At 38.9% G+C, this 15,355-nt stretch overlaps 4 protein-coding genes across 5 annotated transcripts; 2 read left to right on the plus strand and 2 right to left on the minus strand.

Annotated features, from left to right (window-relative positions):
- Positions 1-245: 245 nt before the first annotated feature.
- Positions 246-1,978, minus strand: LOC106328331 (malate dehydrogenase 1, mitochondrial). The gene is made up of 7 exons (XM_013766757.1): positions 1,686-1,978; positions 1,409-1,582; positions 1,157-1,325; positions 1,013-1,074; positions 806-927; positions 616-733; positions 246-538 (listed from the first exon to the last, which is right to left on the minus strand). Exons 1-7 carry the CDS (start codon positions 1,926-1,928, stop codon positions 401-403), a joined length of 1,026 nt encoding a protein of 341 aa, XP_013622211.1. The 5' UTR covers positions 1,929-1,978; the 3' UTR covers positions 246-400.
- Positions 1,979-5,034: 3,056 nt separating this feature from the next.
- On the plus strand, positions 5,035-6,819 carry LOC106335159 (translation initiation factor IF-2-like). The gene is made up of 6 exons (XM_013773605.1): positions 5,035-5,142; positions 5,313-5,650; positions 5,742-5,794; positions 5,897-5,934; positions 6,009-6,402; positions 6,483-6,819. The coding sequence occupies exons 1-6, from the start codon at positions 5,129-5,131 to the stop codon at positions 6,705-6,707; spliced, it is 1,062 nt and encodes a 353-aa protein (XP_013629059.1). The 5' UTR covers positions 5,035-5,128; the 3' UTR covers positions 6,708-6,819.
- A 1,089-nt stretch (positions 6,820-7,908) lies between these two features.
- On the plus strand, positions 7,909-9,978 carry LOC106335157 (ABC transporter G family member 10). The gene has a single exon (XM_013773601.1). The coding sequence runs from the start codon at positions 8,212-8,214 to the stop codon at positions 9,976-9,978; it is 1,767 nt and encodes a 588-aa protein (XP_013629055.1). The 5' UTR covers positions 7,909-8,211.
- LOC106335158 (protein DJ-1 homolog B) lies at positions 9,737-12,712 on the minus strand. 2 transcript variants are annotated; one of them, XM_013773604.1, is made up of 9 exons: positions 12,483-12,712; positions 12,205-12,405; positions 11,862-12,011; positions 11,586-11,771; positions 11,129-11,209; positions 10,696-10,896; positions 10,482-10,622; positions 10,162-10,369; positions 9,737-9,944 (listed from the first exon to the last, which is right to left on the minus strand). In XM_013773604.1, the coding sequence occupies exons 1-8, from the start codon at positions 12,609-12,611 to the stop codon at positions 10,172-10,174; spliced, it is 1,287 nt and encodes a 428-aa protein (XP_013629058.1). In that variant the 5' UTR covers positions 12,612-12,712; the 3' UTR covers positions 9,737-9,944; positions 10,162-10,171. The 2 variants fall into 2 exon arrangements, with proteins under 2 accessions (XP_013629058.1, XP_013629056.1); XM_013773602.1 differs by lacking the exon at positions 9,737-9,944 and having other exon boundaries at positions 10,014-10,369.
- Between the last annotated feature and the right edge of the window lie 2,643 nt (positions 12,713-15,355).

Here is a 15,355-nt window from a genome sequence, read left to right on the forward strand (position 1 = left end):
GCTCGTGTTCGTTCTCTCTTCTTGTCAACTTCTTTTCTCTGTGGTAGATGCCACATAGTGATTTCAGTATAACGGGGGAGGTGTAAAAGAGCAGGTGCAGAATCTAATGGTTGATGTATTATGCTCTGGTCATTTACTACGAAGTCGGGTAGGTTGGATCTTTTGCGATGATAATGGACATGTTAAATGTACATATCGCTCAGACTATCCAGTAAGAGAGTGGCTTTAAAAAACTTGGCCGAACCTAGTTTCTATCACGTAAATCTTAATTGTTTGTGATAGTGTGCGACATTTATTACCCGCAAAGACACATTGTTTGAAAACAAAGGTAAGACTCAATCATGGATTTTATGGAAGGCCAACTCTAGCCGGAAAATTTTTAAAAAAACAACTGGTTTACTCATTGGTTGGCAAACTTAACTCCCTTCTCGATGGAAGACTTTAGTTCTGGCTTCAGTGCTTCCAAGCCTTCCTTCTCAAAGTCCGAGAGTGGACCCAAATCAAGAACCTCCTCCACTCCGTTCTTCCCCAACCTCACCTGAATAATATCACACATTCTTCAGCTTGACTCATGAGACCGTAGAATGCACATTGATGCTAAGTTTAGAGGATTACCTTTGAGGCAAAGAAAGGAAGCTCAGTGATTGTGGACTGCACGTATGAGCATTCAACAACATCTGGAACTCCGTTGAGTCCCTTCAAGCATGCATCAGCGAATAGTGCTCCAGCATATCTGTGACAAGATTCAATAAATCAAAGAAGATCCAAGATTAATGACGAAAAAGGGCAGCAGAACAATACTTACGCCATTGACAATGTAGCTGAACCTTTTCCTGCCTTTGCTTCCACGACTTCTGTACCTCCATCTTGGGTGCGCTTGGTGAGGGCGGTGAGCACATCACCTGACAAGTTAGCTTGAGGAGTGGCCTACATTGTTTACAAAATAGAATATGACTTAGCCCAACAGAGCTAAACGCTGTAAGAAGTCAGAAGATTGAGAAAGAGAGGTAACCTGAGAGAAGAGTGGGAGGATCGTAACCCCAGCATGACCACCAATCACCGGAACATTAACTTCTGTAGAGACACAACAAGCATTCAAAATTTAAGACACAGGCTAAAATGAGAAGACACAACCCTTTAATACATGTAGACGAACCTGCAACAGGGACATTAGCCTTTCCAGCGTAGAAAGTCTTGGCCCTAACAACATCAAGAGTGGTAACACCAAACAACTTCTTTTCATCGTACATACCAGCCTTCTTGAAGATCTCAGCTGCAATTGGAACAGTGGAGTTCACAGGGTTGCTGATCATATTAACAAGCGCCTGATCCATCACAAAAAGAGAGTAATAACTCCAAAGGTCAGTCATTCGATTAGAAAAAAAAATCAACAATCACCAAGGCTTACATGAGGGCAGTACTTGGCGATGGCAGAGCAAAGGTTCTTGACAATGCCAGCATTGATGTTGAAAAGATCATCACGGGTCATACCAGGCTTCCTGGGGACACCAGCTGGAATGATAACGAGGTCAGCTCCTTCAAGAGCTTTCGCCAACTCATCATCTCCCATGTATCCAACAACCTATACAATACACAAGTGAATGAACAAACTATATCAATATAAAGCCTTAGAATATAATAAAGGCAAAAGTGACTAAATCTAAGCCACGATCTAGTAGGTTTACCTGAGATCTGGTGTTGATGTGACCGACATCAGCGGCGACTCCGGGCGTGTTGGCGATATCGTAGAGGGAGAGGCTTGAGACGAGGGGGTTGAGTTTCATGAGGAGAGCGAGAGGCTGACCGATTCCACCGGCGGCTCCCAAGATGGCGACTTTTCGCTCGGGGACCGATCCGGATGAGAAGCTGCGGCGGAGAAGCGACTGCTTCGCCGAGGCGGAGGATCGGACAAGCGCGGATCTGAACATTTTGCAAGGAGAGAACTTGGCGAGACACTCGATGATGATGAGATATGTCTCGACTCTTTGCTTTTTAATGCGCTTCCACTTCCAGGGGTGTTTTTGTCTTTTTCAGAAAGGTTTTTTTTTTTTTTTTTGGTTAATTGCTGTGTAATAACAAAAACTGGGTTACTTGTTGTAATAAAAAGAAACTTTTAGGTTAATTTGGTTTTAAAGGAAATTATATCTATTTTAATTTGAACCTTATGGAAACATGATTATTACAAAATCAATCAGAAGCATAATTTGTTTCAAAGATTAATCTCTACTCAGAGTGTAAATTTAATATTTACTAATAACATGTTTAAAAACAAACCATCCTGTGCTACCGGCTATACTGTTCACTTAAATATAGAACTAAATTATAACCTTATGATTTCGAATGTTTAGCACAAAATATACAACGAATGGTATAGTTTCAATGATTTAATTAGAGATTTTAAGCAAAAACAAACTAAATTTACTAAATTCATTAAAAACGTTTACATCATCATCATCATCATCATCATCATCATCAAAAGTTAAGTCAACCCCAAACTGGTTGATTAAACACGCCAACTTTAAAGCGTGACCGGCTTTGTACTATTAGAATGTGAACATGATTACGTACGGTAACGACACATTCAACTACAAAGTCTACAACGAATAAATGATTTTAGCCATCGGTCTTTTCATTCCTAGGCCTGAGACTTTTATCCTAGATCCAGATTCAATCCGAGATTCGATCTGGATCCGATCCAAAAATTCGGATATCTGGAGGAGTCGAATTCAGATCCGAATAGTAAAATGTTAGATCTGTTACATATCAAAACAAGTTGACTTCAGTAGTCAGAGTATTATCATACAAATGGCCAAGGACAGAAGAAGACTAGCCTACAACCAACAAAATCTTCTAAGAAACTAGAAAATAATTCAATAAAAGAATGAAACAAGAAAATGACAATCATACTCAAACAAAAAAAATGCAGAATCTAAAAGAATAAGAAAAACAGGAGAGCATACCATTAGAGAAGAGAACCTCAGCATATATATTTTTATTTTTATAATAGTATATGTAAATTTTATGTAAATTTTGTAATATTATACATAGAAATAATTAAAGACATTATATATATTTTTATTTTTAAATTATTGTTAATATTTTATATATATTAATATTATTTTTTATTTATTTAAAGATCCAAATCCGGATTCGGATATCCGCCGGATATTACAATTTTTAGAAAGATATCTGACACCTGGATATCCGAGAACCCCGGATCCGGATAAGGATAGTAAAATTATGGATACGCCGGATAAAGATCTGAATCCGGATACCTTAAAATTGCACGGATACCCGATTCGTCTCAGACCTACCCAGCTCCGGAAAATCGCCAAATAAAAGAAAAAAATAGTAAAACAAAGGGACGAAGTGGTCACAAGGTCAGTGTGAACGAATTGATTCCTAACAATGACACCCAAGACAAGTCTGTTTGTGGACACGAAGCAAGAGATTAGATCAAAGTCTTTGTCTTCAGAGAATAAATCAACCAAATTCTAGTAATATCACAAGCTATGAGATATGTACTTTTTACCCAAACAAACAAAAGGCATATCAAGAAAAAATGACAAAAAGAAATCTGACATAAAACCAAAACGCTATATATCATGGACAGTAATATGGTATTTGTCACAAAGAGAACTTAGATTTGTTATCATCTGAAGCAGATCTTTTTGTGTCAAACAATGGCTACGTAAGATTCACACTCTTGATCTAGATACCTCTATCATGTCTGGTTTTGGCATTATTATACAAATAGAGCGCTTCACAAGTCTCTGCTTTGAAATCTGGAAATGCAATACAATTGTCTACGCTTTGAAATCAGGAAAGGCAAAATACATTTTTCTCTAATATATCAAGCTGCTAAAGCAACACATGGTTCAGCACTTTTGAGATTAACCTATTAATCAACTAGTCATATAATTCATCAAGGCAACCATCTAGTGCTACTTTATTTACGTCAAGTAAAAGATTCTCCCCATATAGATGTCCTCAATAGATCACAGACAAGTTAGCCTAGAGTCAAATGTTCCACAATAGTCAAGGATGAGTAACCAGGAAACAAGGCAGAAGAAACAAATACACCAATATTATTGAAAACTCACTAATCTAACAAACCAAATCAATCTGCTAACTATTGTCTATGAAAGAAAAAATACAGGAAGACATCCTAGGCTAATCAGTCATAAAGCAACAAGGCATTCAGAGGCCAAGACACATTCAGTTAAAGTGCAGAGAGAAAGAGGTCAAAGCAGCAATACATTCATCAACCCAGAGATTTTAAAAGAGGTTGCAATCACGTTATATCATCACGAAGAGCATCTTCGCCCTCCCACAAAACTGATTCAAACATCCATTCCCAACTCAATTTGGTCATTAGCATTAACAAACAAGAGTTTCACTTGGAAAGAGAGATTAAACTTCAAGCAGAGAACATCAACTCCACAAGCAATGCATGGAGCAAATGAACACTGTGTTATAGAAATGAACTGATGGTGCTGATTGTAGATAGACTAACAGATTTTGATATTAATAATGGAATGCCAAAGCAGATGTCCCCAAAAAAAAAAGATATTTAAGCCTAAATTTACCCAAGTATTCACCAACAAATGCAAAAAAATCTATGCTAAAACCAGAGAAGAATACATCAAAACGCAAGGACCATGCAAACATCGACCTCGGCGGCATTCTATATGGACCACTTCCAGCACCAGGCACACCATAACCACCACCCATTGGTCCAGGCCCAGCAGCAACATCCTGACCCAATGGCTTCCCTTTCTTACCATCTATAGCCAACTTACACTGCAGCTGGATTCCATCAACCACCTTTATATGATCATCAGCAAGTGCACCTTCAGAACTCTTATACACAAACAACGCAAAGCCTCTCTTGATTTACTCTTATAAGCGCAAGTAAATTAGGCTTGTCGAGGTGACTTTTATAAGGCCGATAAAATAAGACGTGGCCCATATAAGGCCCATTAGTTCTCCCATCCGTTTCTCCTCCCGCTCTCTCTCTCTCTCTCTCTCTCTCTCTCTCTCGGCGCACTCTTGAAGTGCGATCAAACTGAGAGGAGAAACTTCGTGCCGTTTTTTTTTTTAATCTCCCATTCATCTCCGTCGAGGAATGTTGCTACATTTGTGAGTGACTCAAGTGTTACTTGCTTTCCTCGAGCTTCTTCTTCTTCGTAGTAGTATCATTTTGTGTGGTTTTGAAATTATCTGCGAATAATCGATTCTTATTATTGTTTCTTATACACTAATTTGGAAGATTTTTATTAATTTGCAAAGTACTGTGTTCCTTTTTGCAGAGGGGTAATGATGGAGATGAAATACCCAATTGGATGCGTGTGGTGTTTCCCAAATGCAGTTTATTTGAATCTCAAAGAACACATCATCTTCAGAACATCTAATTCGCTTGCTTCTTTGAATTCTATGAGACAATTGGAGTTGAAACCTGCTGCTACAGTACGGACATTTAACAATGTGAGTGAGATTCGTAGCAAGCCAAGACTTTTAAAGATGCAGGCTACGGAGAAAGATACTGCTGAAGCTGATAGGGAGGTGAGAGAAGAGGAAAGGAGAAGGAAGATTGGATTAGCTAACAAAGGAAAGGTTCCATGGAACAAAGGAATCAAACACACTCAAGGTTAGACTATACAATTAAGTCTTAACCTTTTTTTTTTTTGTTTTTCTCTCTTTTGTGAAGTGATTGTTTGATCCATCAACCTCTTAAACAGACACTCGGAGACGAATCAAGCAGAGAACTATTGAAGCTTTGAGAAACCCCAAGGTGATGTTAAGTAAGACTCTTTCAGATCTGTTTTGTTTTCTAGACGTTAAGATGAGGAAACCCGTATGGCAGAGTTATAACTCTTTACCATCTTTTTTTCAGGTTCGGGATAAGATGTCTGAGCATCAACAACCTCACAGGTGAGAGAGTACCTTCATTGTTTAACTGTTTTTAAGTGTAGATAAGATGCACCACTGAGTTTGTCTCTTTGCAGTGATGAAACCAAGGAGAAGATCAGAGCTTCAATGAAACAAATTTGGGCTGAAAGGTCAAGATCCAAGAGATTAAAGGAGAAGTTTACTTCACTGTGGTCAGAGAGCATTGCAGAAGCTGCAAGGAGAGGAGGAAGTGGCGAGGTGGAACTCGATTGGGACAGCTACGATAAAGCAAAACAAGAGATTTCATCTGAAGAGAAAGCTAGAACAAAGAAACAAAACAAGATGAGAGCAGAAGAAGCCAAGACAGAGAAGAAGATGAGGAGAGTTGTAGAAAGAAAGAAAGAAGGGAAAGAGAGAGACCAGAGAGGAGGAAAGACTCGAAAACCACAACAGAACAAGGAGAGTGCAACTACTGCCTCACGTTCTAAACTGAAGAAGAGACTCACAAAGGTAAAAAGAAAAACTATTCTTTCGGCGTTTCAGACAAAACAAGAAACTAATACTCTGGTTTGAATAAATGTCTTTGTCAGATTCACAAGAAGAAAACAAGTCTTGGTAAAATTGCTGTTGGGAAGGATAGGGTGGTTTCAGTTGCAGCCAAGCTGGAGAAACTGGACTTGGAACTGATAATTAAAGAGAGAACAAGAGGAGATATCTCGCTTGCTGATCAGATCCAAGCTGCCAAGAACCAACGAGGAAATGATTTTTCATCAAGATTTGGTCTTTTTGCCATGAAATCAATGGATTTTGATTGACTCTTTTCAACTCATAGTTTATAGAGCTACTACCCCTTTTACATCTTGTTCCACTAATTACTGATATAAGACTTCAAAGATATAATAGAGAGACCAATTATTAATAGAATGAGTGACAACTGACAGACCACTGACCACAATAGTATCAGCTCCAATACATGAATGCTTAAGCTACTCAACCATGGTACATTGGTACTGGACCCTATCGTGCGGGCAAGGCTGCTGCTGCATCTCACTACCCTGACCTTGTTGTTTGTTAACCATTCTGCTGGTAGTTTCCAGACCAATGTTCGGTGATGTACTCCCTGATAGTTCTGACCCGTGTTTGGCAGTGGAGGAGGTCCTCACATGGGTTGTTGCCCATGTGAGGCGGAGCAGGGTCTCCCATACCCTTGTTTGGTGGCGGACCTCAATTATAAGAGCTTGTCTTGGTATATATCCTCTAAGGTTCGCACTTCGCGTGGTGTCAGTCCCTGCTTCTATCCGAGTTGTGATGCCTGTCATTGCGACTGTTTACTCCACAATGAAAGCTTCTCCTGAAAAGAGTCATCCAGACCCTTAAACTTCCAAGTAGAAAACAAATATTGATGTACTTATCAAAATTCAGCTATCAATAACGCATATTGTGACTGACTACAATGCACACACCTGAAGGAATACAAAATCCGGTACTATTTTATATTTTTTAAAAAAAATTGAGGGGCAGATTAGGTAAGAACATAAAGATTAACCTAATTATTAGTGTCTATTTTTGATTAAAAGTCCTAAGTTTTGTGATTAGCGAGGTTTATTAGGAGACTATTCCTTATCACAGCCAAAATCCCCGTATTCAAACCCTCCAAGTGGCTCAGAGGTATTCGAAAGCATAGTGAAATTTATAGGTATGTAACCACCAAACTGAGTTCTCTTTTTTAGAAATTTTTTAAAAATAAACAAATGAAATTAGCTAAAACAAGTTCACCAACAAGACGAACGTTTTACAGTCAAGTTTTCTGCTCACCCGTATTTGAGAATCTCCACAAGAAACCAATCTCTTTACTCTCTTTTTTCTTGTTTGTTCTTGTTAAACAAGAAACAATCTCTTTTTAACTAAATTATTTTCTTGTACCTCTTCACAATTAAAAAATCCCAATTTAAGAAAAAGACAAAATGTTAATAATTTTATTAGATATTTAAAATACATAAGGCAGTACATCTCAGGGCATTTTTTAAGAAACAAATGTTTACTAATCTTTCTAAGCTTGGAATAATAAATATCTTTGATTTTTTTGGGTCTCAATCAATGCTTTTCAGGTTTTCATGGAAAGCAACAAGAGAACGCTATAAAAGTCTCAAGCTTTCAAAATGTTTGAATACTACGAAAGCAGGTTCCTTAAAGTTTGGTGTGTTAGTTCATCTTCTCTACCATTTATTCTTCACTTAATCTTCCACACTTTGATCATTTTATTTGATTTCTCTTATCTCTCAAAGCTTGATGCCTTCTTTCTCCCTCTTTCTTTCTTAGATGGAGTTACCGGTGAAAGCTCCCGTTTCCGGTGGCCGGAAAATCTCTTACAAACTAGAAACCAAGAATCTATCGTATAGATTATATGGAAAGACTTCAAAATTTTCAAATTTATGTGGCTTGTTGAATGAAAAGGAAGAAAAGGTTATCTTGAAGGATGTTTCTTGTGATGCAAGGTCCGGGGAGATCACTGCCATCGCAGGTCCTAGTGGAGCAGGGAAGACAACTTTACTAGAGATACTAGCTGGAAAGGTATCTCAGGGGGAAGATTCAGGGCAAGTGCTTGTCAATGGGAGGCCTATGGATGGTCCTGAGTACAGGAGGGTTTCAGGGTTTGTACCACAAGAAGATGCTCTGTTTCCGTTTCTTACGGTGCAAGAAACACTGACGTACAGCGCACTCCTGAGGCTGAAGACGAACAGGAAAGAGGCGGAGGCCAAGGTGAAGAAGCTGATGGAAGAGCTCGGTCTTGAACATGTAGCGGATTCGAGGATCGGGGAAGGATCAAGATCTGGGATCTCTGGAGGTGAGAGAAGAAGGGTTTCTATTGGAGTTGAGCTTGTTCATGACCCTAATGTTATACTGATTGATGAGCCAACCTCTGGTTTGGACTCAGCTTCGGCTCTTCAAGTTGTGATGCTTCTCAAAGACATGACAATCAAACAAGGTAAAACCATTGTCCTGACGATTCACCAGCCCGGTTTTCGCATTCTAGAGCAGATAAACCGGATCGTGTTGCTCTCTAGTGGACTGGTTGTTCAGAACGGATCGGTTAATAGCCTTTATCAGAAGATCAAGTTCTCTGGTCACCAGATTCCTCGTCGTGTGAATGTCTTGGAGTACGCTATTGATATTGCAGGGAGTCTTGAACCGGTCATGACACAGAGCTGCAGAGACATCTCGTGTTACGGTCATGGCAAAACATGGAAGAGTAATAACGCAGGAAGAGAGTTTCATCAGTCTGACTCTCACAGCAACTCGGTGTTAGAGGAGGTGCAGATACTTGGGCAAAGATCTTGCAAGAACATCTTCAGAACCAAGCAACTGTTCACAACCAGAGCTTTACAAGCCTCCATAGCCGGTCTAATACTCGGTTCCATTTACCTGAACGTTGGAAACCAAAAGCAAGAAGGGAGAGTCTTGCGAACCGGGTTTTTCGCCTTTACCCTCACTTTCCTACTCTCTTCCACAACAGAGGGACTTCCAATATTCTTGCAAGACCGGAGGATCCTTATGAGAGAGACATCAAGAAGGGCTTACAGAGTTCTGTCTTATGTTTTAGCAGATACCCTCATCTTCATCCCCTTCCTGTTGATCATAAGCATGCTCTTTGCTACACCGGTTTACTGGCTGGTCGGTCTCAGAAGAGAGCTAGATGGGTTCCTCTACTTCTCGTTGGTGATCTGGATCGTTCTGCTAATGTCAAACTCTTTTGTTGCATGTTTCAGTGCTCTTGTCCCAAACTTCATCATGGGGACATCAGTGATCTCAGGTCTCATGGGATCTTTTTTCCTCTTCTCTGGCTATTTCATCGCAAAGGACAGGATCCCGGTTTACTGGGAGTTCATGCATTATCTCAGCCTCTTCAAGTATCCATTCGAATGCCTGATGATCAACGAGTATAGAGGAGACGTGTTCTTAAAGGAACAAGACCTGGAGGAGTCTCAGAAATGGAGCAACCTTGGAATCATGGCAAGTTTCATCGTTGGGTACAGAGTCCTTGGGTTCTTCATCTTGTGGTATAGATGTTGCAGAACAAAAAGCTAGGTTAATAACATCATTTCTGCAGCTATATAATTCAATTTGTTTCAATTTGTTTTGTGATTTAAATATAACAGAGTAACCTCTTTTATTTATAAAGACATTATTAAGCATCACACTCACCACAAAGGTCTACTCATATAGATAACTTGATACTAAAGCCTTTTATCTTATTAAAGTTACTCTTACCTCGTTGAGTTTACACAAGTGTTGCCTTTGCGAGCTGAAGTCCTTTCTCACGCCCATAAAACTTCTCTACAATTGCGAGTGCAAACTCCAAAGAGGTTCCTGGACCCCTGCTCGTTATGAGATTTCCATCAACTAAGACTCTATGCTCGATGTGACTCTGGTCCGAGAGTTTGTTGCACATTGCTGGAAACGCTGTCGCCTTCTTGCCCTATACAAACATCCATAAAATTGAAATAAGATAATGATCCTATGCATCTGAGTCTCTACTATTAGCTAACAATGTGTGTGCTATTGTGGTGTCTCTCTCGCTTTGCTTGTACCTTGAGTAAACCATGTGGCTCGAATACCAGAGCAGGAGAGGCACAAATTGCTCCATATGGTTTGTTTGATTCCGCTTGCTTCTTTAACATATTCACTAGCTTCTCCGAACTTGCAAATGCTTCAGCACCACCGAGACCACCCTGTGAATTAAAAGAAGTTCATCATGTTGCTTGACATTATATTCTTTCGGTCTTTGAAGAAGTTAGCACTCACAGGCAACACAATCAGATCGTATGAATTCTTTTCAGCCTCATCGAGAAGCACATCTGCAACAAGCTTGACTTTACGAGATGCTACCACTTCCAAGCTGTTACCAAGCGCAGCAACGACGACATTTGCTTTTGCCCGCCTCAGGAAATCAATGATAGCAACAGCTTCCATTTCCTCCGAGCCATCTGCAATGGGTACAAGAATCTGAAAAGGAAAACCAATGAGTCTCAGTACGTTCATCAGAAAAGAATGTTGAATAAAACAGATACATGCGTTCATCAAAAAAGGTGTGAGCAGTTTTGCCCGTCAATTTTTTTCGTTTTGATACTCATCATATAGAAAACTGAAGTAGCATAATCGAATTAACCATCAAACTAGACCTCTTTTGTAAATGGTAAGGGTGACAACCAAGTGACTATCGGCTATTGAAAGTTACCTGTGGGGTGCTGTCAAACGACCAGTTCATTTGGTTAAGCTCGGCAATGGTGTACTCATCACCAGGGTTGGGACGCATCACCTGATGTCAAAACAGAAAGAAGAGGGTGTAAGAGGATACCACAAAACAACTACTATACTACCAAAGAATAGTTTTTTTTCCTTGTGGAAATAAGTTTCTGTATCCTATCGCTTTCAGTTGCATGTAATCTCTCAAGAACAGTCAATGGTCATAGGGCAGAAGAACTAATGCTGGAAAGTTCAGACTCTTACAGACCTCAGAGTCAAGTTGCAGCTCTAACATTAGCCGAATTGTATTACAAGTACATCAAATTATACACAGCTACTTAAACTACCCCTCTTTAGATTAATCTTACCAACAACAAAAATGGTCGCTAAGATCTGCCATTTCCCAATATGTGGAGTTCAAGTGAGGCTTGATAGAACAAGGGACATACCAAGGGTGCAGAGACCTCAGCAGCTTTCTCTTTCCCCAACAGCTGCTCTACAAGCGTGACAGAGAATTCCATGGTGGTTCCAGGACCTCTACTGGTAACTATCCTCCCATCTACTTCCACTCTTGACTCAACAGCTTTTCCACAGGTTACTCCTAACTTCTCCATAAAAACCGGGTAACATGTCGCCTACAAGTGACACACATGTGATTCAGACACCAAATACAAACTCCAAACAAAAAAATAAAAGCTCTTGGATACTAATCACTGCATACATACCTTTTTACCCTCTAGTAAACCCCAAGTACCAAGCGCCAACGCAGGAGAACAACAGATAGCAGCGTTAAGTCGTCCATCAGTGTCTTGTTTCTTTACCATATTCTCTAAAGGTTTACAGTTCTTAAGAGTCTCTCCCCCAGGAAGCCCTCCCTTCACCAACCACATCATAAGAAAGAAAATTACTTATCAAATTCTAAATCACATCATAATCAAAATATGAAACTGATAAAAGCAATCATTCACATATACTAAAAGCATTCATATAAACCAGATTCAATGCATATAAACAGATTCGCTATTCAATCCAATCCCTAATTGTTCAGTTATGTGCTCAGAGACGTACGGGGAGCATAATAAGGTCGAAAACGGAGTCGTTAACATCAGAGAGAAGCGCATCGGCGACAATCTTGATTCCATGGCACGCACCAACGCCGACCTGATTCTCGACGGACGCCACCGTCACATCCGCCCCGCCTCGCCGCAGCACATCGATCATCACCACCGCTTCAAACGGCTCCGTACCATGCGCAACGGGAATCAAAACCTAAAACGGACGAACGAAACAGTAATCAGTTACGGGATCGATAAGCATTTGAAAAAGTCGATAACAGATCTTCTTACTCGCTTAGCAGGTGAAGCCATAGTCGCGGAGACAGAGAAGGATCGAGAAGTTCGTCTCGAAGTTGAGCGATGGAGTCTAGTGCTGGAGAATCGAGTGGCAGTGATTGGGTTTATACAGTGAAACGCCATTGACGACTTTTTTTTTTTTCCTCTAAAGGAGTTTGATGAAAGAGAAGCAGCGAAACGAGCATTATCGTGACGTGTTTAATGATCATTGGTGCGATGTGACAATGAGGCCGTTGTTGTTTACACGTCATCGTACTGATAGGAAAAAAAAAATTGTTACGGAGAAATCGTTGGCTAAGGAGCGAACAAGGAGGCCGTTGGTACGATGTGACAACGAGGCCGTACGATGTTTACAAAAAAAATTTTAATTAATAAGTGTAAATCAAGTTTTGGTGAATATTTATGTGTATGGATCGAGAGGCTGAACGTCCTGATATGTACTTGCAAGAGTTGCCGATAAGGCTTATCACAATATACACTATCACAACACTCCTCTAGTGGGAGCATGCGGATTATAAATGCCCAACTTGGACATAAAATTTGTAAACTGAAACTTCCCCAACGCCTTCGTTAAAACATCTGCAAACTGTTCCTTAGTCCCAATATAAGCCGCCGTGATTAGTCATGCCTTGAGTGCAGCTCGAACCCGATGGCAATTGATCTCTACATGCTTAGTCCATTTGTGGAACACATGATTAGAGGCAATATACAAGGCTGACTTACTGTCACCAAAATAACCGAGCTAGAGTTCTTGGCCGGAAACTCAAGTCAGTTAGTAGCTGTCTTAACCATCTAATCTCTCGTGTGGCAATAGACATCGCTCGATACTCTGCTTCAGCTGAGGAGTGAGACACCACATTCTGCTTCTTAGTCTTCCAAAACACGGGTGATCCTCCTATCATTGCTACGTACGCAGTTAAAGAACGCCTTGTAAGTGGACAAGCCGCCCAATCAGCATCACAGTAAATGGACAGTTGCAAATCGTTCTTGGACATGAGCAAGATACCATGTCCAGCAGTACCCTTGAACGAAACAACAATCGGTTATAGGATCGATAAGTATTTGAATATATATATTGAATAAAGAATTTTGGGAGAAAATGTAAGTTCTATATATATTGATTTTTAATTTCGTGAAGTACATGTATTGATTATTGTCTAATTTTGGGCATACTTAATATTAGAGAAAAATTGAAAACCAATAAGAAATTTTATGAATATACATATAAATATTTTTGAAGATAAGTTTCTATATTCAGTATATCTTAAAAAGAAAAACAATAACATATAACCCCATATATAACCAATTACTAGAACTTGATCCGCGCTTCCGCGCGGTTAATGTTTGATTTAACTTGTGTTCAACGTAAACTTATAAGCCTCTAGTTTTATAAAAAAGTCTCATGTATATTTTTTATGTTTTGTAATTTACATATAGAATATAATATATTATTTTATAATATTGATGTTTGATAATATATTTTTTATTTGTACATAATATTATATTATAAATTTTATAACTTGATGCAATTTGATGTAATTTGATGTAATATAGGAAAATGTCATCTCCCTTTATTACATGTGATTTAGTTAATATTTGTACAGTATTAATAATGGTCAATATATGAATATCGATTTGGTTAGCTAAGCTTTGAAATTGTAATTAATTAATTTAAATTGATTTTAAATGCAGTGACATAATCTGTAAATAAAAATATACAAAAAAAAGTACTTAATTTATTGTAAATGCAAAGGCTAAATGTGTAAATAAAAGAAAATTCTTAAAATATTGTTATCCATGTTTCCAAACAATTCTCATTTTTACTATTATTTATGTTTTCAAACAATATCAAAATGTACTTTAGTTTTAATAATATAGATATAACGTATTGTTATTCATGAATTTATGTACGGTGAAAGAAGACACACAAGAAAAAACACGTCTCCTCTCCTATTCTCTGCGAAGTCAAAGAACAGAGATCCCCCATACGTTCAAGATTCTATTGCCATATAGAATCATGAAAATGTATTTCACCTTAATTTCACTATTTACTACATTCATGCAATGTCTTTATTCAAACTCATTTAGCTATATGAGGAGAATCTCTTGCAATCACTCTCCACTCAAAGCTTTTCTTGAAGAACGAGTAGAAGGCAGAATAGTAGTAGATCAGATTATTTAAACTTTAACGAATTTTTTAATTTTCAGCATTTAATGTTGTTCCCCTTTTTAATTTGGTTCGGATTATTTAAGTTTTTCCAGATGTTTTAAGTACCAGTGTTTAATGTTTTTTTTCTCAAGTACTCCGCCATTTTTAAATTTAGTCTCTAATCTTATATTTAAGAAAAAGAAACTGCGAAAAAAAAGAACAAGAAGCATTGAAGCGTGGATGATTAAAAAAGAAGAAGCTGCCAAGAAGAAGGATGAATAAAAAGATCCAGAGCTTGCCGCATGGTTTGCCGCTGAGATGATCAAAGAAGAAGAAGCTACGAAGAACAAGAACCATGAAGTAAATGATGCTCATGGAAAATTGGAGGAAGAAGATGATGCCCAACATGAGAATCGGAGGAAGAAGATGATCCTCCGCTGAACGAACCAAAAGAATTGGAGGAAGAGTTAAGCTTATGTCAGATTAAGTGATGTCATGATGAGAATTAATGATTGAATTCGTGTCGGGTGCTTTCAGCCTAAGTTGAGTTAAGAAAGAAGATGGGAGAAAAGAGCTTCCAAGGACACAGTATAGTGACACAGTGGCAAAAGTTGACGAGGAGGTGAAAAGTTCTGAAACGGGGACGAGCATCGGTGACGGGGTGAAGAACGAGTAGAAGGCTGAGTAGTAGTAGATCGGATTATTTTAAGCTTCATCA

This window comes from Brassica oleracea, chromosome C3 (assembly GCF_000695525.1).
Source record: "Brassica oleracea var. oleracea cultivar TO1000 chromosome C3, BOL, whole genome shotgun sequence".
NCBI lineage: Eukaryota > Viridiplantae > Streptophyta > Magnoliopsida > Brassicales > Brassicaceae > Brassica > Brassica oleracea.